The 24,076-nt window shown below is 31.8% G+C and overlaps 1 protein-coding gene across 2 annotated transcripts in view; it reads left to right on the forward strand.

The window, feature by feature from the left end:
• The window catches only part of LOC139517773 (CD109 antigen-like), a 38,429-nt gene that overhangs the window by 4,967 nt on the left and 9,386 nt on the right, over positions 1–24,076 (forward strand). For both annotated transcript variants that reach the window (XM_071309161.1, XM_071309162.1), the window contains exons 6-25: positions 4,604–4,674; positions 5,304–5,429; positions 6,329–6,368; positions 8,842–8,926; positions 9,877–9,967; positions 10,651–10,863; positions 12,440–12,649; positions 12,781–12,888; positions 13,519–13,581; positions 14,309–14,497; positions 15,103–15,252; positions 16,138–16,248; positions 17,147–17,195; positions 18,437–18,644; positions 19,041–19,158; positions 19,929–20,042; positions 21,620–21,709; positions 22,423–22,560; positions 23,115–23,253; positions 23,661–23,837. In XM_071309161.1, coding sequence (XP_071165262.1) covers positions 4,604–4,674; positions 5,304–5,429; positions 6,329–6,368; positions 8,842–8,926; positions 9,877–9,967; positions 10,651–10,863; positions 12,440–12,649; positions 12,781–12,888; positions 13,519–13,581; positions 14,309–14,497; positions 15,103–15,252; positions 16,138–16,248; positions 17,147–17,195; positions 18,437–18,644; positions 19,041–19,158; positions 19,929–20,042; positions 21,620–21,709; positions 22,423–22,560; positions 23,115–23,253; positions 23,661–23,837 — 2,490 coding nt within the window. The remainder of the gene's footprint in view (positions 1–4,603; positions 4,675–5,303; positions 5,430–6,328; positions 6,369–8,841; positions 8,927–9,876; positions 9,968–10,650; positions 10,864–12,439; positions 12,650–12,780; positions 12,889–13,518; positions 13,582–14,308; positions 14,498–15,102; positions 15,253–16,137; positions 16,249–17,146; positions 17,196–18,436; positions 18,645–19,040; positions 19,159–19,928; positions 20,043–21,619; positions 21,710–22,422; positions 22,561–23,114; positions 23,254–23,660; positions 23,838–24,076) is intronic.

Genomic DNA, 24,076 nt, shown 5'->3' on the forward strand with positions numbered 1-24,076 from the left:
CGTTTTGTGATGATTTTCGGTTTCACAGGCGTGTATTTTCCCGTAAAATGCTTATATTCTGACGTCATTGTTCTATGACGTCGGGTAGCTCATTCATAAAAACACATATGACGTGGGAGTAAAATCGGAACAGCCAAAGCAATATATTCATATCTTACCACCTGTGTGTACTCAAAGCGTTTGAAGGACGTCATATTAGAATAAGGTGTATACCATAGATGTGATAGACAGTATAATTTAACAGTAGCCTTAAGTGAATAATTCTCAAAGACCGACCACGTAATAATTGCTAAAAAGGTAATTTAGTGTCACAGAATACTATATATTTCTTGTAAATGAATTTTTGACAACTTGTGCGTGTTGCATATTGTTATAATATTGATGTAGCTTGCCGTACACAGTCTATCGCTTATGGGAACACCTCCCCTTACAATCGTCCTTTTTAAGTTAAACATGTTAAAAGATACAAAATTCGATTATTGTCGGAATATGTATCATTTATTTGTTTAATTTCAATGAGAGAGAAAGGCGATGTTTGCCGAGCTTAATTTTCTTCTTTTTTGGAACAACTACACATCCATGTTATATTTCCCGGCAATGTACAAACTAATGTTTTAGGCGATTAGTTATAACTTGCGCATGAAAATATGTACCTTTATATTGTACACGTTACTTTTCAATAAAAGCGACATTTTAAAGGGACCGCAAAATAAACTGCAACATAAACAATGATTCAAATGTATCCGTTCGCTTCCAATAAAAGAAGGATACAGGATATCTATGCGAATACTACTTGTATCTATTAGGCCTATAGTAAAACAATCGACTGCAGCAAGTTACAAGTTCTTCTTCCAGCTACCGAAATAAAAAGACAAAGCACGGTTAGATTTAAATTATTTAAGTTATTCACATTTAGTTCAAAAGTTTTTAATCAAATATTTGTAATTTGTCTACCGGCTTCTTCATTTTTGGATTGTATAAACGACTGTTAGCGTCATAATCAAACTACGTTGATAACGTCTATACTTTCGCGGACCATCGGACTTTAGCGTATGGAAGAATCGCACTTTAGCGTAGACCATCGCACATTAGCGTGACCATCGTACTTTAGCGTCCCCATCGCACTTTAGAGTCCTACAAATATATCAAATAAGTTTCTGTCTAGATTAAAAACGAGTATTGTGTTCACGCTATTTGCGTTTATTACATTGGTTGCAATGATTTCCCAGTTAAATAAAAACCGATAATTTCACATGTGAAATAAACGTGGTTATTTCACTCTCTGACGTCATACAACAATAGGCGTTGTCAAGACGTCGATAACGGCGGATCAAAACAAAGTGTGAATGCGTAAGAATAGAAATAGTTCCTTACGTTTTACTTTAATTTCCTTAAAAAAGCCATTTGCCTATGTTTTTAAAAAACTAACTAATTAAAGAATTCAAATATCTACAAATATTCAACTCGTGACCGAGCAACACTGATAATTAACTCATGCGCTACGCGCATTCGTGAATTCATGTGTTGTTCGGTCACCCGTTGAATGTTTTTCTCTATTTGAATTCTTCGATTAGTTAATCTATAATTATTGCAGATTGTAGATAGTATCGAGTGTTACATTTAAAATTGATATTAACTGCATTTGAAACGGATGTATGTGCGTTAATTGTTTTTGTGCTGTTACCAAAAGATCTATGAAGTCATATTTGTGTTCTTTTCATCTAAGTGCGAAAAATGTAGCAAATACTATAAATTCCACTCCAATTTCAAATATAAAAACGACCAAAGCCACTCTGTCTATAATAAGTGAAATTTCCTTCCCGGATTTTCTATGACAAGTAAGTTGTGGTAAAGCAATACTGTTGTTTAAGTTTGCTTCCTCTTGAAATTTATTTCGCCGCTTTGTCTTATCAGTGGTATTTTTCCAAGTTTCTTCATCATTTCTGAAATACACTGATATTGATAAAATGGCAACTATTGTTGTCAGTCCACTCGTTATCAATCGTAAAATTAGGAATATCGTAAAAGCACTCACTTTGTTGGTAGCTGGAAATGTATCTGAAACTACTGTCATAACAACGGCAAAAGTAAGAAATAAAGTAACTGCAAATGACGTTCTCTCTCCAGACTCAACAGGCAAAATAAATGTAAATATATTCAAAACACTCACAAGAATAAGAGGCAAGATGAGACTTTTAATGAGATGCAAAGGCTTTCTTTGGATATAAAAATTAAACACCAGAGTAGGGTAGCCTCCCTCTATGAATAAATCGGATGTTATATTAGTGACATCCCATTCAGGATCGCCTTCATAATACTTCATAGCTATTTCATACATATTTGGTTTAGGTTTTAGAAGTTCGGTTTCATTAGTCTATGGATGCAGTTCCATTTGACATATATGATAATCCGCTGGGTAATAAACGATATCGGCATCGCACGAAGTATCGATAATTCCACCAGCTAACAAGTATCCTGTTCCGTCACTATCGAAGGATACTTTTGATGTGTGATAGTCAAAGTCATTATCAAATTGGTAAAACGTCCTCTTAGTTGCACTGTTAGCAATAATCAACTTTGGAACCCATACATCAGTAAACGGCACATGAATACTGGTGATTCCACCATTTTCAGAAACGTTCCATGTTATAAGGTCATCTGTCCAGATCAATTCGAAAGACCCATACCATGAAAAAACACCTTTACTTTCGTCAAAATCAATAATTTGCTCCATCAAAGGATCTATTTTTACTTGCACTAATACATCTTGATTAAATCTAGGTGTTATGTTCTTTGAATAGTTTGTCATCAGTCTTTCTATTAACTGTTGGCGTATATGGTATCCTGTCTGACAATTCCTTTCAAAAACCTGAACACACACAATGAAAACTATGAAAATTGCTCGTACCAATATTGTGTCAGATTAGAACAAAAGACCTAGATGAAACTGTTTAATATACGAAAAGCATTGCCTGTTCAATTAATAAAGAAATAATCCACCATTTATTGTGTAAACGGAACGACGAAATGTAGATATTTGTGTTATATTGTTTGTCTTTCAATAATCCCATCCCTGACTTTCGACGAATTCCGTGAGGGCAGGAACTAAATATATAAGTGATGTTGAAGAACTAGTTGGCTAATGTATCGCAGCATTGCTGCCTCCTATGTTGCGACAATTGTTGATGATGTATTGATATAAAGTTGCGATAATTGATGTCGGCGAAGAGATCAAATATCACCTATAATGAGGAGGTTAAATTTTTTTATAATTTTTCAAAAATGAAAAAGTAGTTACAATACATCATACAATACAATATTTACGTTAAAACATATTTAACGTTGAAGAACAATTATAAGATTTAAACATACATTTTCAAATCTTATCTGATTATTAGAACAATCAATATAATATCTTATTGATATTGTTGAGCTATATTAATCATTAAAGTTTTTTTCATCTTTTTAAAATAAGAATTAAAAGAATTTGAAATGTATTTCCAGTCTTAACTTACTTAAAATCATGAACTTACCGATTAAGAAAACTTTCGCATTTTGGCAAACAAGCAGTAATTCGACATTGTATAGTTGTACGCACCGATGCTATGGTAAATATAGAACTGTCCATAAGTAAGGCTACTTGTTAGGTTGAATATGAACAAGTACTCTTTTCACCAAAACATCTTGCGATCAAAGTTGATCGTTTGTTTTGGGAATTGTGAGTAATTTTTTCTCGTAAGTCTTATTGTAATATTATGTCCAAGGTTTATACAATAAATGTTGATTTGATTCATTACTCATAAGGGATTCATTTTATCAACAGATTGTTAATAATTTATTTGTATTTTTCTTGTAACGATATAGAAAGTTTCGGAGCAGATCCACAAACGTTGTACATGTTGTACATTGATATTGATCTCTCAAAAAGTGAAGTAGTGGTTTCTGACATAGTTTGAGAGAAATTTATATCCACTATTTTGTCACAATATTCGTCCGTCTTTTCACTTTTTGTATAATAAGTGAGTTAAGAAAACAGAAGTATACCGCTAATATGCTTTGTCCGAATTTTCTAAAATTTAAAACCAGTTAAGCGGTGGGATGATACTGTCCTCTAAATATTGATGATAAGCTTTCCAGGAGTTTTGAAATGGACTTAAATTAACTAGGTTTTCTATATCAAATAAGGCAAAGTGTTCCTTGTCTTTCACGTTAAAAAAGGGAAGCAAAATTGCGTGCTGAAGTTTCTTTTGATTTCTGAAGTACAAACCTCAGTGTTTGTGTATGCTAAATGGTACTGACATAAATGATGTCTGGCGTACACAAATTTAATTCTGGTATCTATGATGAGTTTATGTTAATGAAACAACGTTACAAAAGAGAAACATGTTGCCAAAATAGATATCTTCAGACAGATGGGGAAAACAGTCAATTAGTTAGAAGCATAAACGCTCTTTTTGATTTTTGATCTAAGAACAAGTGCATCTATTTTTCAATTGACATATCGCAAAATAACAGATAAACATGCTTTAATTTAACCAATTCTAAAAATCAATAATCTTCGTTAATAGAAACAAATAACAAGTTATGGACTTTTATATTTCAGTACAGTTTAGAGCTTTTGGAGTTAAATCATCACTGAATGTCATTAAAGCTCCTATTGATGTGATTATTTTTGTAAGTAATATATATAATGAACTTTTTATATATTATTTGACTTAATTGCAGTGACCAATTGGTATATATATAGTGGTATGTAGGCAGGTATCTCGTACCAAAATCATGGTGGTAGCGTTATATAGTTTTAATCTTAGTTGAAGCTAACGGTATTTATAAAACGAATTATTCGTAACTTGTGATGACTTCCGTTGATATAAATATTCAAAAAAGGAGACGGTATTAAAAACATTTACGAATCCAATATTTCTGCAACAAATGCCTATTTCGACAGTAAGGTAAATAAGCAATCCCATTTTTTGTTTACAAAAACAGAGTTGAGTTTCAAAATACTAGTAAGCGACTTAGCGCAATGGACGAGACAATCGATTCTCATTAATAAAAAAAACCCTGACAATAACATTGCAAAACACAAAAATACTACATTGAAAACTAAGCAGCTGGTACCATTAATCATAGCAATATTTTGGTGTGTGTTTTCATCATTTTTATACACATGCAGCATATTAAATTCTTTTTACTGAATTGTCGTAAGACTTAGTGTGAATTTGAGTTCTAACGGAACTTGCTTTTATTTCGTACATGTACAAAAATCACAGGGTTTAGTTGTTTTGTTGATATTTTTGTAGGATCCTCTAAGAAATAGAGTCAAACAATATATGAAATTAGAAGAAGAATATGGCGTGGTATCTGGTTTCTTACAATTATCACCGGAAACACGTCATGGTAGATGGACTATAGAAATGAACCAGCTGGTGTGTAATACAATACATGTTTCAAAATACAAATATTGATAAACATGTCGTAGAAAAATGAAACCTTGTATATAAAATATGAATTGAGAATGGAAATGGGGAATGTGTCAAAGAAACAAAAAACGACCAAAGAGTAAAACTACACAACAAAAGACCGCCATATATGCTCATAAATGAAAATACCAGTTTGTTAATAGTGTCTGTTCGAAATACTTTTCAGGGGAAACGTTCAAGCTAAACATTTGAATGTCAATGATGTACATACATGACGTTTAGAACTATATGACCATAACAATACAAACATAAATAGTATAAGTATCAATTTCAACTTTGTCTAAGCACGTAAACAGTTTTATAAGCAAAAGGCATGAAAATAGCCAATTTATCGATAAAATATTACTGAATTGTTTATTCGTAGAATTTCTATACAATTTGAACTTTATGACTTTCCAAGAGCTAACATTGATTGGTTACATTAAAAATCATCCGGTAAAAAGATACCTAGGCAATCATGATTACAAAAATATTGCACCATCAAAATGTTTATTATTTCAATATTATAAAAATAAGAATATGTGTAAGAAGAATTTTTATCATAGAAAAAAAGAAATTTTAATGCTTTACTTTTTGCAAAACTCGTTCTAACATTGAATTCCGAGTAGAAAAATTAGAAAAAGTTTTAACCCTTATGATCAAATCTTATGAAGCATTATGCAATGTATTAAATAACAGTCTTCAGACTCAAGGATTTTTCAACAAAAATATGCATCTAAGAATAAAACAACATGTACAATGACAAGAAACAAATGGCTGTTACTTTTAAAAAAAACATTTTTAGCATATGGATAAGTTTTACTCTGATTTTGTTAGAAAATATGAAGTTATATATTTTGAAACAGGGACAAACGAAAAGAGTATACATCGAAGTGAAAGAATACGGTAATTGAAACTGTTGCCTATACTTTATTCATTTATTTTATTTTGCTAGATAAACTTGACAATCATTTACAATGGAAGCTTACAACTCTGTTGGTTTTGCATATTTATTGAATCGAAAGCATTATAAACCAAAAAATATACAACAATTTATTGGGAATATATTTCACACTTTTATTGGTCATTTTCAAAATTTTATATGCCTTAAAATCATATGTATACTCTCTAATAATTTTACATTGAGGTAACAAACAACACAGTATAGTTTTTAACGTGCAACTTAGTTTATATGGTTACAACTGCATGACAATTTTGATATATTTTGGATATTCATTATTTTCAAAGGAACATGAAGGACATTAGAATACATTATTAACCAACTTACTACAATATGTATAGAAATGCCCATGCTTTATAAAAGGAAAATTTCGACATCTGGTCATTATGAACGGAGAAATTGCTACAGCCAGTCATTACGAGATCTCAGTCATGCATTACGAAACCACACCCGTGCATTACGAAATCACAGTCATGCATTATGAACAGTTGAAACGGGACATCGATTAAAACAAAATGTCGTTTATTTCTGTAAATAAGTGTGACATTTTATTTATTCTTTTTTAAATTTAATATCATAAAAATAAGTTTAATAAATGATGTTCATTAACATTGTTTTGTAACGACTTGAAACGGAAATATTTCACAGCCTTTTTCGAGAACGATTTTCGATTATTATCACTGTTTCATTTCCGTTGTTCAATCCTCAGAATGCAGACTTTACTGTCTGATTAATTCTTCCCAGCTACTTTTTATTTGCTAGATGAAATGAATTTTAATAGCATAAAATTAAGTACTTGGATGAGAAATCAGAAATTACATCTGACAGTCACAATGTTGACTAAAATTCCATGCGAAATTGAATGCGAAAAGACAAGTTGAAGTTCAGCTATGAAATTCCTGTATCTTCTTCACGGTAAGTTTTTTACTCTTTGTTTAATCGAAGAATAAAACCATTTAATAAAAATTTTATGAAACGGGCTTTTCTGTATTGGTCCTGTTGTAGTTTGTGGATAGCTGTATAATTTTGGATCCGAGACTCGAAGACTGTTCTTGAATGAAGTTGCCTTTATAGTTGGTTAATAAAAGTATCAATATATGGACTTTTTCATATTGGCCCTGTAACATGCCCTTGATATTAATAATGGCCTCGGACAGTTGTAATGGCCCTCGGCGTTGCCTCAGGGCCATTACAACCATCCTTGGCCATTATTAACACCTTGGGCATGTTACAGGGCCAATATGAAAAAGTCCACACATTAATACTATAAAAATAAAATTATGTCGAAATAGGGCTTATACTTATGACATTGGCCGTTTCAGAATCTGAAGAACCATGGGTAATATTATTGTTCGTACCCCACAATGAAAATAATGTCACGTCATTGGTTGAACTTCCATTGTTTATGACATTTTTAACCAATCATGACATTTTGGTGTACACTTTTGAAAATATTACTCAGGATGCATTAGATTCTGAAATGGCGAATTATAATAGTATTTTCCTAAGGTTTTGTATCATAATTTTGGTTTAAACCTTCCTTTTCGTTTTACAGACCAACCAAAGATAGCTAACCCTTTTTCGAGTACTGGAAATGCGTCATGTAGCATGTTTTTTATCTGATTTCTTATGAGTTTTTCTTGTAGTCTGTCATCACTGCATATTTCAATTTTTAGATTTAAAAAAATCGGACTGATATAAGATGTTTCAAGGATATCGTTATTTGCTTTACAGAATTTCTTTTGATATGTAGTCGGTTATTCACCAGTATTGAAAGAAAACATTGAACGCAATAATTTGGTAAAGGTTTATTTTGGCCTCCTGCTCCTTTATTTACTAAGCTATTGTTTGTTTTCAGTAGTGGCTATCTAAATACAGTTGTATTTCAAAAGATTTAAAATAATATGTATTCCCATATTTACCTTTTTCTTTGTGGGCAATTAAATCTCTGGCAGACTGCATGCACTTTTTGTTCATATTTGTAACGGTTTCTTAACATTCCGAGCTACTTATATGTAATATCTTTTATTGATAATTTCTAAAGGATATCTTATTTCAATATGTTCTTATATCTTTAAATGTTCGTGAACATATCTGTTTGTCATTGTCCATCAGATAAATGATGTATATTATGTTACTGCTACAAATTCAATTCGAATTCGAAAAAGCAAGAAGGCCTAAAATGCATTTTAACATGGTACAAAGATTTTTACTCTTATGTCTTGGTTAAGGTATTCAGAAATGTTGCTATAGTTTTTAATCATATCCGCATAGGTCAATTAACCAAACTAAATTATCAAAGCTTTTTACCAAATCAATTGTAAGCAAAATATATGTGAATGTTTTGATAAGCATCAATTACCAGTTACAATTGCTTTTATGCGACAATAAGATTAAAAATGCAATTTGAATTTACAGTGTTGCCAAAATTTAACGTTCGAGTGTCGGTGCCTGGATTAAATTTTGTGCAAGATGATTTTGTTACCGTGCGAGTGACAGCAGCGTAAGTACTATTACGTGATATAATTGAAGAATGCATTCATATATATCTAGACACAGGGCGTTGTAGACCCTGACACATGATTCAATCCGACCTTTAGATGAAGTATTGCTGTTTCCCTTATTGATATACTTGATCACTCCACAATTCCTAATTTGGTAAAGAAGTAAACAACATGTAAAGTGCAATTATATTATAAATATATGCAAATATACCATTCCAGTTTGCTCTGAATTCCAGCTGATATGTTATAATACGTACTTTGAGTACGCAACATTCCAGCAACGTCTATATGGAGTATATAAATTTCTCAATTAATGCGATATTGAAGGGCTTGCATTTCCTATCATGATTTCCTTATAAGAGCGTTGCTGCTCACCATGAAGCTATTAAATCTAAATTACCAAGTGTTGAACTTGAAATCATTCCAGCGAAAATTTAACGTACTCCATCACCAGTTAGTAAGCTGTTACGTAGCATTGATTTCACATTTGACGACGGATATGTTCCAACGCCGTAACCACAATAATGCCCTCCCTTTTTCCCGAGTTTGGCCTACCGAATTCGACTTATCATCGATTTGTACTTACATGAGCAACACGACAAGTACCACATGTGAAGAGGGATCTGCTTATCCTTTCGGTACACTTAGGATTTGTGTTGTTCTGTCTTTATGTTTCTATATTGTTTTTTTCATACTGGTTTTTTTTTTTGTCTTTTTTGTCTTTTCTTATTTTGTCATGGCCTTTACAGTCTATTTTCAACTTATGAGTTTGAATGTCAATTTGGTATCGTTTGCTTTTTATTATTGTATATTTGGGGTTGATTTGTTTTCGACAAAATGTCTCGAATCTAAATTATACTTAATTGATGAAGTCAAAAGGATGAAATAACATGTAATTTAAAATTTAAAGTATAACTAATGATAATTAATACCATGTTTGTTTGTCTAGGTACACGTTCGGAAAGCCAGTAGAAGGATATGTGTTTCTCAACGTAACTCGTTCCTTTGGAAGTGATAGTTTTTATGAAAAGTATGAAAAGGTATTAAGAAGTAATTCATCCTTTTTTTTTTATATGATATCATATTACGTCACTAGAGTTATAAGTTTTATAGGTAGATTATATTTTTCAATTAAGGAACAGATTCATCATTTGAATTTTTTCTTTCGACGTTTCAATGCAGTTGTACTTTTTCAACATCTGTTAAGGAATTTTTACACGTAGCCGCTCAGCTTGACCAACCAATTAATATAATAAAGCATAACAAATCATATACCAAGGCAACAGTAGCATACCGCTGTTTAAAAGTCATACATCGGTTTAGAGAAAACAGATCTGGGTTATAAACTTAAACCAAGGGTAACACATCAACTATAAGAGGAAAACAATGAAAACAACAGAACACTAAAGAGCAAAAAAACACCGACAATGTATAAATGTTTATCTAACAATCGGCGATTTGCAAATCTTGCATCAGTTGAAATCAAATTAGTGAATTATGAATCATCTGGGGTGATATATTTTATGCAAATTATGAAGGCATAGTTTTGAAATAGTGACTAAATACATGATTTACTGACCGTCCAGTTGTGTAACTTGATTACTATATCCAGGAGATCTTCATTTTTCAGTGGAAATTAAAGATATTCATTTGTCTATATTATTGAAATGTGAATCCAAATATATGTTTAATACATGGACTATCATTTATATGTTTTTTAAAGATAAACGGGCAGGTTGATATCAAAATTCCGATGTGGTCCCTTTATCCAGCATTTGGAACTTATTACAGACTCTTCGTAAAAGTGAATGAAACAGTGACTGGAAAAGAAGCCAATGAAACAACAAATTTTCAACTATACAAACAAAAATTTAAAGTTGTTTTCTCACAGAGCATGCCATATACGTTTAAACCTGGACTTAGATATACTATCATTGTAAGTAACAGATTCATATTTTAAATGTAAATAAGACTATAAATTGATTACATAAATGATGTCTAGTATGGTACCTCAATTTGTTGTTAGCTCAAATGTAAAGTTTTTCTGACTCCACCTACATTACAACAAAATTTATGTACCCGTGTCAGCAATCGTTCTAATAGAAAAAAATAGTTGAACGGAGAAAACTGAAACAGTAAAGGTTAAATGTTTCTGTACAAGAGGAAGATAAATGTCGATTATTATCGAATATACTTTCATTATCTTAGCAGCAAAGAACTGTAAATTTTTAGATCTTAGCCGCAAATTTTTTAGGAAAAGTATGACAAAAACAGTTATCTTTGTTGTCGTATGTGCCAAGTTTGATGCGTTGGGTTTGCCCAAATAATATACCACTTACGTTAACTGTTAAAGAATAATCTATCCATTATCTTTTCACACTTTTTTTATAAGGCCCTCTATAAAATTTAGTTTTTACAAAAATAAAAGAATCAGTTGGTTAGAAAGAAGGACGTGCATTTTATTCACAGTAGATAGCCGATTGTCTGTCAAGACACGTATCAAAATACATAACTATTCACCTGAAAAGAAACTCCAGATATATTTATTAAAATTGAGAATAGAAATGGGGAATGTGTCAAAAAGACAACAACCCGACCAAATAAAAAACAACAGCAGAGGGTCACCAACAGGTCTTCAATGTAGCGAGAAATTAGCATTTTATAGCTGTCTATCATATTAAGAAAAAGAAAATGAATGCGACAAAGCCTTTGTAAACCATATCAGAGATACAATTTAAGTCAAAAGAGATGATTTCAGCTTTCCAATTGTAAACTTTCCATTTCTACGTAGCAATATTCCAGCAGCACCTGTATACGGTGTATATATCTCCCAATTGATACGATATTCCCGTGGTTGCATTTCCTATCATGATTTTCTTGATAGAGGGTTGTTGCTCACAAGGAAGCTATTAAATCAAGAATTCCAAATAATGAAGTTGAATCATCGCTTCGAAAATTTTACGGACGCCATCACGAGTTGGTTGACCGTTATGGAATAACCGTTCCACAAATAATATCGGATATGTTCTTTACGTCGTAACTACAATCCCCTTCCCTTTCATAAGACCTACCGAATTAGACTATTTACCGGATTTGTTATCTCATGAGCAACACAACAGGGTGCCACATGTGGGGCAGGATCTGCTTATCCTTCCGGAGCACCTGCGACCACCCCTAGTTTTTGGTCGGGTTCGTGTTGTTTATTCTTTAGTTTTCTATGTTGTGTCATGTGTACTATTGTTTGTGTGTTTGTCCTTTTCATTTTTAGTCATGGCGTTGTCAGGTTTTTTTCGATTTCTGAGTTTGACTGTCCCTCTGGTATCTTTCGTCCCTCTTTTAAGTCAGTCAATTACAAACCAATAGATTGAAACGGAGGTATGGGATCAACGTCGATTGGACAGCGAGTGTGTCCCCCCCCCAAAAAAAAAAAATCTATAAAACATGGTTATATCGTATTTTTATCTAGAGTAAACTTTGTGTGCTACATTTAACGGGTTTATTTCTTACTTTAGATGAGAATAGAAAAATCAGACGGAAGTAGCATTGAAACGCCAACGGGTACTGTCAGAATCATCATAACTTATGACTTTATCATCAAGATCAACAAACGAACAACTAGAAAGACCAAAATCTTCTTTACAAAAAAAGTGACTGTTGACAAGTCTGGAGTTGTAATTCAACAAGTTTTATTTCCTCTGATTGCAGTGAATTGCAGAATTTATGTAAGTACTAAATTCTTCTAACATCATTGGCAAATAACCAATTCTGGTATGACTTTGTTTTTTAATTGAGATGAATAAAAACCAATAAAATATTTGTTAGAAGAAAATGATGTCGTTTTAAACATTTTCAGGTTGTATACAATGGGCGATATCTGAGTTCTAAGTCTATATCAAAAGCAACCTCACCAAGCAATAAGTATATCCAGGTCAGAAAGAGAAGAGATCGGTCAATTGTACAGGTTTGTTGTGTATATATACATGCAAATGATAGAACTAAATCAGTTATACAATGCACTTATAAGATAAGATGTTAGACAACAACTATAGGAAAAAACCACGCCAAAGGTAACAGTCATTGCAATATAAATGTTCTTAAACAATAAGAAAAGCCTATAATATAAGATCTTTTATACCGTTGGTGAACAAAAAGTACACGAGACAAACAAATAAAGGAAAAACATATATATCCAAGTATAAGTTGTTTCATTAAAAATTTCCTGAAAGATAGTATACATTGCTAGAGCCTCCAAGTGGCGACAGATAAAGCATCGATACAATAGTGGCAAAAGATTGAGTATCGATAGTATAGTGGCGACAGCTTAAGCATCGATATTATAGTGGCGACAGATTAAGCATCGATATTATCGCATCCGTATTCACAATAACACGATTAATAATCAGGCGTATACAAAAGGTGTTGCATTTTCAAAATTACCACTTGATCTATTGATATTATGCAAGAATTTAGTGTCTTTACTAAAAATAGTAATCCATAATTCAGCGGACGATTGTGTGATATTTTTTACAAACGTTACATAAGACGTAATATTATAATTGATTGTTTTTTTTATTTGTCCACTTGTTTTTAGCCGGGAAGAAAGTTGCAGCTTACAGTTCAAGTTACAGAGAAAATACGTTCTTGTTACTATAAAGTAAGATATATTTCTAAATGATAAGATGTGGTCGGATAGTTTATGAGACAAATGTGCACTTGGGGACAATGATGTGAATAACTACAGCTAGGTTATCATACAACCTTCTATTATGAGAAAACATTCAATATGTGATAAATTCTAGTTAGAACGCCAATCATGGGATATTAACATGCACATGACTTGGGACGGGCATATTAAGAATAATGAAGGGGGCATTTTGTGTTTGTGAGCGCTTAACCCCTCGGTTACACTAAGAACATTTGGAGATAATTTGACTGATGTGATAGGTTGTTAACATGTATAAGGCACCAACCTAATAGAAAGTGTTGAAATGATGGGTTTAGTTTGTCTCCTTATTAGAGCCATTACAGCTTCAATGCATGACAGTTTCGAAAATAACGACGTTACTGCATGAACGGAAGAAGACACAAGTGGAAAACATTTACGCAACTATGTAGGATATATGTATAGTATTTAAAACAGTTATCGGAATTTAAACCTTGTAAGTCTAGTATATATAAATATACTTTAAATCCCGACTAAAAAAAACATGTAGAGTGATCGTTGTATTCATATTTTTTCTCCAGTATGTATCAATATTTTTTTTTCGTTCACATCTTCCGTTTTTTTCTGATTATTTTTTGTAGTATATCGAAAGTTTTATTAATGAAATGTGCGTGCAATTATATTTTATATATTAACGTATATATGATTGTTATTGTAGATATTTTCTAGAGGAACAATTGTACATCAAGGTATATTCCCAATGCGTCGGTTATCAAGGAGACACACTATCCATGTTACTCATGAAATGACGCCATCATTTAGAATACTCGTTTACTATGTGAGACGATATGGAGAGATTGTTGCTGATGCCGTAACATTTTCAGTAAAAGATATCTTCAGGAATAAAGTGAGTATTTTCAAAGAAGAGCTGAATAGTAAAATTGTCGTGTTCTAAACGTTCTTATATTTTTATGGAGTGTAACTTTTTATTGAGTGAAAAAATATAACATCGTTGGATGCAAACATAGCAGACGACGCTTATCCTGTCAATGGATTCGCTATCGTTCATTTCTGAGTTGATACAGTTCCCTCTATAAGTTTTGTTTAATCTTGATTTGTTTCTTTTCAATTTGATATTGAGATTTGAATTTCAGTTAGCTATGCCTCTAATTTAAATATATATCCATCATTCTACCAATTAGCAAAAACACAAGCACTTGCTGAATACGATTAGTTAGAACAGGTATTTAAGATATGATGGGCAGACACTGAACTTCTAAACCATGTTATGCATGTCTAAATTGAAAACAATATATTACTCACATAATAATATATTACTCACAAATATATTATTCTATTTCTAATCATAACGTAAAGGAAAACACCAAAGAGGTTCTTAGTGTAATTTCCTACTGATAATGTAAAAATACTCAACAGTATAAACAATGTATACGAAGAGAATTTATCAAAATAAATGTTACATATAACGTTACCATTAATTCATTGATTTAGGTGACTATGAAATTTGATAAGGATGTTGTTGAACCAGGAAATCAAGTGAAATTAGAAGTTAAAGCTGACCCCGGGTCATTGGTTAATATTGTAGCTGTCGACAAAAGCATACTGTTACTTGGAAATGCAAATGATATCACAGCCAATAATGTAAGTGACATATTTGCAACACCTAAAATATGGAATTTACCAGTCCTTTACAGGTGTCGTATAGCATCCAACTTTGCTCATTTTTAGGAAGAAGGTAATCCTTTGATTCGTGTTTTCTTTACACAATCGTTTACTAATAAACTCATTACATGTTTGCAATAAGTCGTCAAATATATGAGTCAACATACGGTTTTAAAATGATAGCAGTTACCTGTTTAACCAGTCCAGCTAATAATTGCATCGAGTCATGGAAAATTAGGAGTCCAATAAATAGAGGGGCGAAATATACCAGAGGGACATTCAAACTCATAATCGAAAATTAACTGATAAACAGACACACAATAGTACATAAAACATAGCAATGAGACTTTGATTATAGTTCTGCCTTTAACATAATTTTTCTGTAAGAAACCGACATTTATCTTATTAATTAACAAGGCATTGTTGCTTTTTTCTAAAAACACAACCTTTTCAATCTACATAAAACATAACTATTGTTTTCAATAACATAAATAAACAAATATTTTTTTTCTAGATATTTAGAATCAAACAATTCATTTTGAAAAAAAACAAAACGGTCTCTTCCTTTCTCTTTCCAAAGATTAACAGTTGGTGAGTAATAATTACGCTTCACGGCACACGGTGTCCTATTTGACTTTTGTATACATTTCCGAATACTATATCAACAATATAACCAATTCATTTATCTAAGGCAATGCATGCAATTAGTGTCTAGACAAATGTGAGTGTCCTGCAAATAAAAAGAAGACCACATAGGTATGAATATGGATACTAGAGATAATATTAAAATTGCTCTTATACTCCTTTTTTATTTGATTTTTTATCTCTGAATGATTATCATGTTCTGTATTTATCCTTTCGCAGGTACTCACAGAGTTGCAGAGGTTTACATATACAAGGGTTCCCCTTCTAAAGGAGTGGGATTCAATAGGATCAGTCGTGGATAGCGGAGTTAATTCAGAAGCGGTGTTCTCTGTACGCTATTAGTTTAATTTTTAACTTGATGCATTCCTAACTTTTGCATGCATTTATACCTTTTGCATTCAATAGTGCTCATTGAAATTTCTAAAGTAGTATTTTTAAGTAGGACATTTTAGAAATGTATATGTACAACCACTGCCTTCAACTTGAGACTTACAAACGCCAAGTACCATAATTGAGTAGAAATCTACCAACAAATCATGCTATGTTGAAATAAGACTACATTGCAGATACGTAAAAGTTCAAGAAAAAGCCTGATTTCTTGACGTCTCCTAACTTATTTTTTTAAATTAGCATCATTTGGTCAATTAACAAAAAGTGCACACACGTTTTCATTGTTAAAGTCGCTTTCTATATGTTATTTAAGAGAAACTTCTTTCAAACTCATTGAACAGCATCTGAATATCAACAATACTTGCAGATATACTATCAATCAAATATTTATGAAATATGAAGAATGTACAAAATATCACCAGTCACATTCCATTTTTCTATTTCAAGTTCAAAGTCAGAAATATAACTTTGAATAATATGTCTTCAGAATCTTCACCATAACCTGTACCTTCGTTCTTTATTTCTTTTTAACTGGAGTCGTTCGAGTGTCACTGACGAAACGCGCGCCAGACGTACAAAGTTCTAATCTTGGTACCTATTAGAGTATTCAGGCTTAAAGTATAAAAAATAATTAATAAATCCTCAAATATGACATTGTACACGTCAAGTTAACGAAAATGTAAACACACATGGTGTGTTTGGTGTGTTAAGATTAACTAAAAAATAAATTGATGTCAATTTGATTACCACACGGCCATTTATGACTTAATGTGACTCAATACATTTTTATGCTTATAAGTATCTGCTTGTAAAAACAGTTTTTTTTAATCTGTTATAGAATAGTGGTGTATATGTTTCAACAGATTGTTTGTTGATTGGACGCAGACGTAAGTTATAAATAACAGTTATTGAGTTTGTACAGATCATGACGTTTAAACTCAAATATCGTAACCACCATCCTGTCCGCTGGTCTTCGGATGGACCTGTACCAAATAAGGTTTGCCACTGTAAAAACACTTCCCAAAATTCACTATCCTCGTAAGTTGTGGTCGTTTAATACTTTTAAATGATGTTTTGTTTTGATCTGATAAGATATAATTTGATTGGTTTAATTATTTTTTTTATTCGTATAGCTTTGTTTTGTTTTTGTTTTGTTTTATTCTTGTATTCAATCATTTATGCATTCCATTTATTATGAAAACTTGGTAGTAATAAGCCTCTGTTCAGTCATTTAAACCCTGTTTAGACTGGACAAACTGTAAATGTTTGTTATAATAACAACTGTCAATTGTACTCCGTCGATCGTTTCATTATGCCTCATTGTCTTTTGTTTTATTTTCTTCTCACTAAGTTTTCTGTCTTATCGATGTATTGTACTTTAGATATTCTTCTATTAATAAAGAAAGAAATAAATTATGTGTCCTTCCATCGCCAACACATTTGTCTAAAATCTGTAAAAAAAAATGTAGGAGTTTCGACGTATCAAACTACAGGCTTGAAGATTTATTGGGGCTTTATTATTACTTCAACTGTACAAATGTTGTTTTGTTGACATTGCAAAACATCTTATGAATAATGAAACAGGCTAATTTTGCAAAAATACTACTTTTGAGAAAACTAATTCAACGACTGTCAATTCCTTTAAACACGCTTCAGTTTACAATAGAGACATATAAATAATATAACAGCAATATTGTTACGTCTTAAAATAGATAAATAACCGTCAAACAATAGCCAAAAGAAATCTGTGACGTACCCATGCATATCTAGAAGTGGGAAATACAGATACAGATATCAGCTGTTCCAACTTTTGCGGAATCAATATCAAATATTTTGTTTCAGTGAAAAAGAAAGTATCCGTACGACATGACCCAATTGTATAATAAAACAAAAGGAATAAAAAGAGAATTAAAATGATTGAAAAGACGTGGTATGATTGCCAATGAGACAACTTTTAAACAAACAATAAAGACGAATATTCCATACAAAGATGATAACATGATTTTATGTATATTCTTGCTTTTCTTTTCATAAAATGATCATACCAATTATTGTGTAAAATATTTATGTATGCAAAATGTGAGTTTTTCTATAGATTTGTTTTCTAATTTTTGCCAATTGACTGTAGGATCAGTGAAACCAGCTTTCCAGTTCAGGGGTGGTGGTTTGAGGAGTGCCCGTGTTGGATCTTCATTTCGCACAAATATTCGGACTACTTCTATTAGTTCTAACGCCGGTGCTGCAGGTAACGGAGGGAGTAGTACATCCCTTGCATCTCCTACACGTACAAGAACAAGTTTTCCGGAGACCTGGTTATGGTTGAATACGACCACAAAGTATGTATAATGAATTTAGATTCAATAGGTTTTGAAGTCATGATCCGATTGCAATACTTTACCTCTATTGTTAATTCTTTCACGATCATTTCTCTCGAAATACCGAGTGTCGACTCTTTGAAATTCCTTATTAATATTGTGATTTTGATGGTAAAGTGAGCTGCATTATAGAGGAACGTTGGAGCAATTGATTGTTTTTCGTGTCATTTGTATGCTGAAGTACATCGTTCATTAACAAAAAAGCACTTATTTGTAAAATGAAATCTAAGTGTACCTGATGTTTCTTTAATAACATTTGATATATTTGGGGAAAAGTATTGGTATCATTTCTATCATTACAAATATAAAACATAAATATATTGTTTTGTGCTATATTTTTTCCTTTCATTTGTACAGTCGAAAGGGCGTCGCCTCCGTAACATCGGAGATTCCAGATACAATAACCCAATGGATAGCAACATCTTTTGTTGTAAATCCGCGAACTGGCTTGGGTGTAGCGGCTAATCCTGCTAAAGTAAGAACTAACAATTTCATTTTCTTGGAGTATTGCACTTATTTTTCCTACTTACTTAATACCTGTAGGTTTAATGACAGAAATTGAAGCCAGAAAATCATTTCGAAATGAACAAATTAGATATGCTTGATTTTGATCTACTTTTACAGGGATCGATACCTCTGCATTTTTATTATTAGTACCGACATTATGTATTGTACTAACAAGTGCTTGTTTACAAATACAAGTTGTATTACATTAGATATATTCTGTAAAGGAGGGGCGAAAGATACCAAAGGGAAATTCAAACTCATAATTTAAAATAAATGACAACGCCATGGCTTAAAACGAAAAAAAGACAAACAGACAAATACAAGACACAACATAGAAAATTAAAGACTAAGCAACACAAACACCTACAAAAACTGGGGGTGATCTCAGGTGCTCCGGAAAGATAAGCAGATAATGCTCTACATGTGGCACCCGTCTTGTTGCTTATGTTATTAACAAATCCATTAAATAGTCTAATTAGGTAGGTTACATTCGTGTAAATTATCAATATTTCTTTGAGAAATTTGATTACTTTACTGGAAATTTAAATTGACATAATGCAATGTACATTGAGGATTAGCTTCTATTATTATAATGCATCTATGGACAAAGCGTGAAATAGTTTCCTACAGTAGAAAGGAGTATCAAAACGAATAATATTGTATGTTTTAAATTATTCTTATTAAAACATGTTTCTATTTAAAACAATGTTGTGCATTTATATATATTTTTTGTTTAAGATCATCAATTTTCAAAGATTCTTCATGCGATTTGAGCTACCTTATTCAGCAATACGGGGAGAAATACTGATTCTACAGCTTACAGTTTTTAATTACATGGAAGAAGACCTAGATGTAGGATTTTTCTTTCAGAAAACATTATTTGGTATTGGATAATGTATTACAAAAATATTAAATAAAGGCAACAGTAGTATACCGATGTTCAAACATATGCCAAACTAAATTTATAATATTTTAATTTATTATAAATTTTTTAGACTGAAAATCAAATGATTAAACAAATTAATAGATTTAAGATTTATATAGTTTAGCATGAATATAGTTTGACAGTAAATATCAAAATGACAAACTAAACTTTCATATATAGTCTAGAACTTGTGGCAGTTAAATAGAAGTTTTTGAAATAAAACGGATCGTCATTCTCAGTTTATAAATACCGTTTATACAATTCAAAATATGTTCAAACGATTTCGAAATCCTTTCATACAATTTTTCCGACGTAGTCGGTATAGTTTCGGTTTGTGCCCTTTGAACTTTAGGACGCTTAACTATGGCAACAGAATACGCATGCTCGAAAATCCTTTCTGTGATTGGACAAAATGCTGTCATGGTGGGTGATTTGGTTGTGTTTGAAAAAACGTCTCGTTAATTATATCGTGATGGAAAGCAAATGAAAAACTATAAATATTTGAACTAGATCTTACAAAGATTGATATTTTTATAAAAAATAATTGTTTCTCCAATAGCTCTTTGCATCCGTGACAGCTTTTATTCGGGACAATTATATAGTTTTTAATGTAAACTTTGTTGTACGAACGTACATGAGTTTTAGAACGCACCTACGCATGTGAGATTTCCGCGGGGTTTTGTCAAATGTAAACAGAAAGATACGAGGACCGAGAATACTGAACACAAACAGAGAAAGCGTTATTTAAATGGTATCTTTGTGCTTCTGAAGGTTATCGAAATGATAGTTTTAAACATTTACTCAAATTTAAATACGTCGGATATCTTTTTTCAAGATAGTTTTTGTTTGAATTTACTCTTTAATAAAAACAAAATGGTTATATCATTTGTTAAATTTTTTTAAAAAATCGTCTGAAGAAACTGTTTGTAAGATTTAAAGAAAAAATCGTTTGTTACAATCACAATGACTCAAAAAGGAAAACCATTTGTGTGACTTACAAATAAAGGCATCCGTAGTTTATCGGTGTTCAAACGTCATAACCATTCAAGATTACGATTTTTAAATGATGTAGAAAATGTGGTATGTTTACCTTTACGATAACTGTAAAACTTGCCATACGGTGTTTAATAAATAATTGATGCAAACTATTCTTTATTGTAGTTTTAACATGGGTAGACATTATATTCGTGATTATGTTTGCCCGAGCGATAGTGAGGGCTAAAATAACACAAATATAATGCCTACCCATGTTAAAACTACAGTAAAGTATAGCTTGCATCAATTATTTCGATTCTGATTAGGACAATTAAGGTAATTTCTATGTCCAAGGTGTATAAGGGCAAAGCGATTGTGTATGCTCTTTCGTGAACCTTCCTGTTTGTATGTAATGAAGCAAACGGCTGGCACTGTGATTTTTCAGAGGGAGGAATTTTTGAACAGCCAGCATAAACGGTTGTCGTATCTAGGTCATTACGGTAAATAAATGTCATTAAATCCATTTTAGGTTCATGTGAGTCTTAACAAAAATGTCAACTTAACATTTGTGGACGTGAAAGGTAATACAGTTGTTCCTAGGGGAAAGGCATGGACAAAGGTACGGCATAAATGATGAATATGGAAAAAACACTGAGTAAACGTCAAATAAACAGACGTACTCAATTGTACCTCTTGTCTTGAAATATTCTAGTAAACGACCGTTCGTCGGGCAAGGATACAATCTGTCTCAGTCTTTACTTGTTTAAACAATAAATAAACTCACCATATATATATAACCAGTATTTAAATTTAGTAATTATGCCAGACGTTTGTTTCGTCTACAAAAGACTCATCAGTGACTCATCAGTGACGCTTGAGTTACAAAAAAATAAAAAGGACGAAAGATAAAGTACGAAGTTGAAGATCATTGAGGATGCAAAATTTTTTATCGGATTTTTTCTACCGTTTATGCTATCGAAACTTTATTTATTATTCACCTACCTATCTTAAATTAAAGGATAACGTGTTTGACGCGTAACTAAAACACAAATCTAATTTCAAGTCTACATGTTAGTAATTTAAAGTTGCATTCTCTAAATATCAAACATTTGTGCATACAACAAGCTACAATCATGGTCATACATAGCTAATAGAATTTAATATTTGAAGTAAAACTATCTTCTTTTAAAGTGTTCAAATGAGAAGCTGAACAAAAAATATTGTTAATGGCACAGGCAATAAGTTCAAAGATGTAAATACAAATATACATCATTAATTTTGTATAAGTTTATATCTCTTAAAGCAAGACATGTTTTAAATTTGTATTATCAGACGGTTTTCATACCGAAAGAGACAGTTATGTCCGTGTATTTTCCAATCATTCCAATCAAAATAGGCAGAACCTTACTAGATGCGAGTGTTAGATCTAAATCTGCTGCTGATGCTGTGCAGAGACCACTCTTAGTAAAGGTATATTAGAATGATTTAAGTTGTCTTGTTGTTTTTGTCACTTCAAAAGTGGATGAGGAAGTGCATACTATGTCCACAGTATAAAGTATTATTACATTTACTTCGATATAACCACATAAAGTAACAAAACAAGTGCAACATTACAGCAAGACACCATAAAGAAATAATGTTCTAACTTTGTGCCGCACTGTTTTTAGTTTCTGTTTTAAATTTTGCGCCGCCACAACGTTACAGGTTTTCCGTTCATGGCCAATATCAGACAACATGTGACTGTTATTCATAATATTCCATGTGGAGTGGTATCTAAATGAGAGGCAAAATGTATTAAGGGGATATTCAAACTCATAAGCTGAAAATATATTGTCAACGCCATGAAAAAAAAGAGAGCAAAGAATACCAACAGTATATAATACACTACATAGAAAACGAAGGATGTACCTTTTCCCCTACGAAGATTTGTATATTATTTCGTGTTTGTCGTTAATAAGTAAAACTAATTAGAGACATGTTATCTTAATTTCATTGTAAAAAGATTTTAATATTATGTTTTAAAGCCAGAAGGTATCCGAGAGAACTATAATATACCTGTACTTATTGACCTGCGTGAAGAAAGGACGTTTTCAACAAATGTTCTCATTAGTTTACCACCATTTGTCATTCCGGATTCAGAGTTTGTAAAGGTGTCTGTAATAGGTAAGTGTATGCAAGCTTATGTCTGTAATTATATCATATTCTGTAACAATATATATTTTGGAGTATTGAACCAGAACAAGAATGCTAAATACTCATACGAATCTTGGCGCGTGCTTCGACAATCATAAGTCTGCCAAATCAATTTTACTCTAAAGAGGAACTTATTCTCGTGCTCAGTATTATTGCGTATTGTGCATTTAATTGGTAGACACTTCTTATGTTTGTCCTTATTCTTTTGCTCTGATTAGATTAACTTAGTACAAATCAATTCCGTATACATTCCAACAAAAACGATATCATATGATGGTACATAGTGCTGTAAGTTACTGTTTAAATCAACTGTCAAGTACAAATCATGATATGCAATATTGACAATGTAAGAATAATTTAAAAATGTTTCTATGTAGGTGATTTAATAGGTACAACACTGGCCGGAGTAGAGGATTTGTTACGTATGTCTTACGGGTGTGGTGAACAGAACCTAGTTAGATTTGTACCAAATGTCTTTATATCTGTGTATTTGAAAGCTACGAAGAGGCTGACAGGTGACATAAAAGACAAAGTTGACATATTTCTGTCTTCAGGTAAACTATGATTCTATAGCTAGCAGTAAAATGTTGTTCTTATTGCTCTATGCTTGTATATGTAATTTTCAATTAATGGCATTCATTTAAAATAAATGTGCACTTTCAATTCATCTAAAGCATGTGTACTTACTTCAAATAAAAGAAAATGTGATATCAGACATGAATTAAAAACGATGTTTATGAACTCAAAAAATATTTCTAAGCATCGATTTTAATAGGACAGGTCTAAATAAGAG

This window comes from Mytilus edulis, chromosome 3 (assembly GCF_963676685.1).
Source record: "Mytilus edulis chromosome 3, xbMytEdul2.2, whole genome shotgun sequence".
NCBI lineage: Eukaryota > Metazoa > Mollusca > Bivalvia > Mytilida > Mytilidae > Mytilus > Mytilus edulis.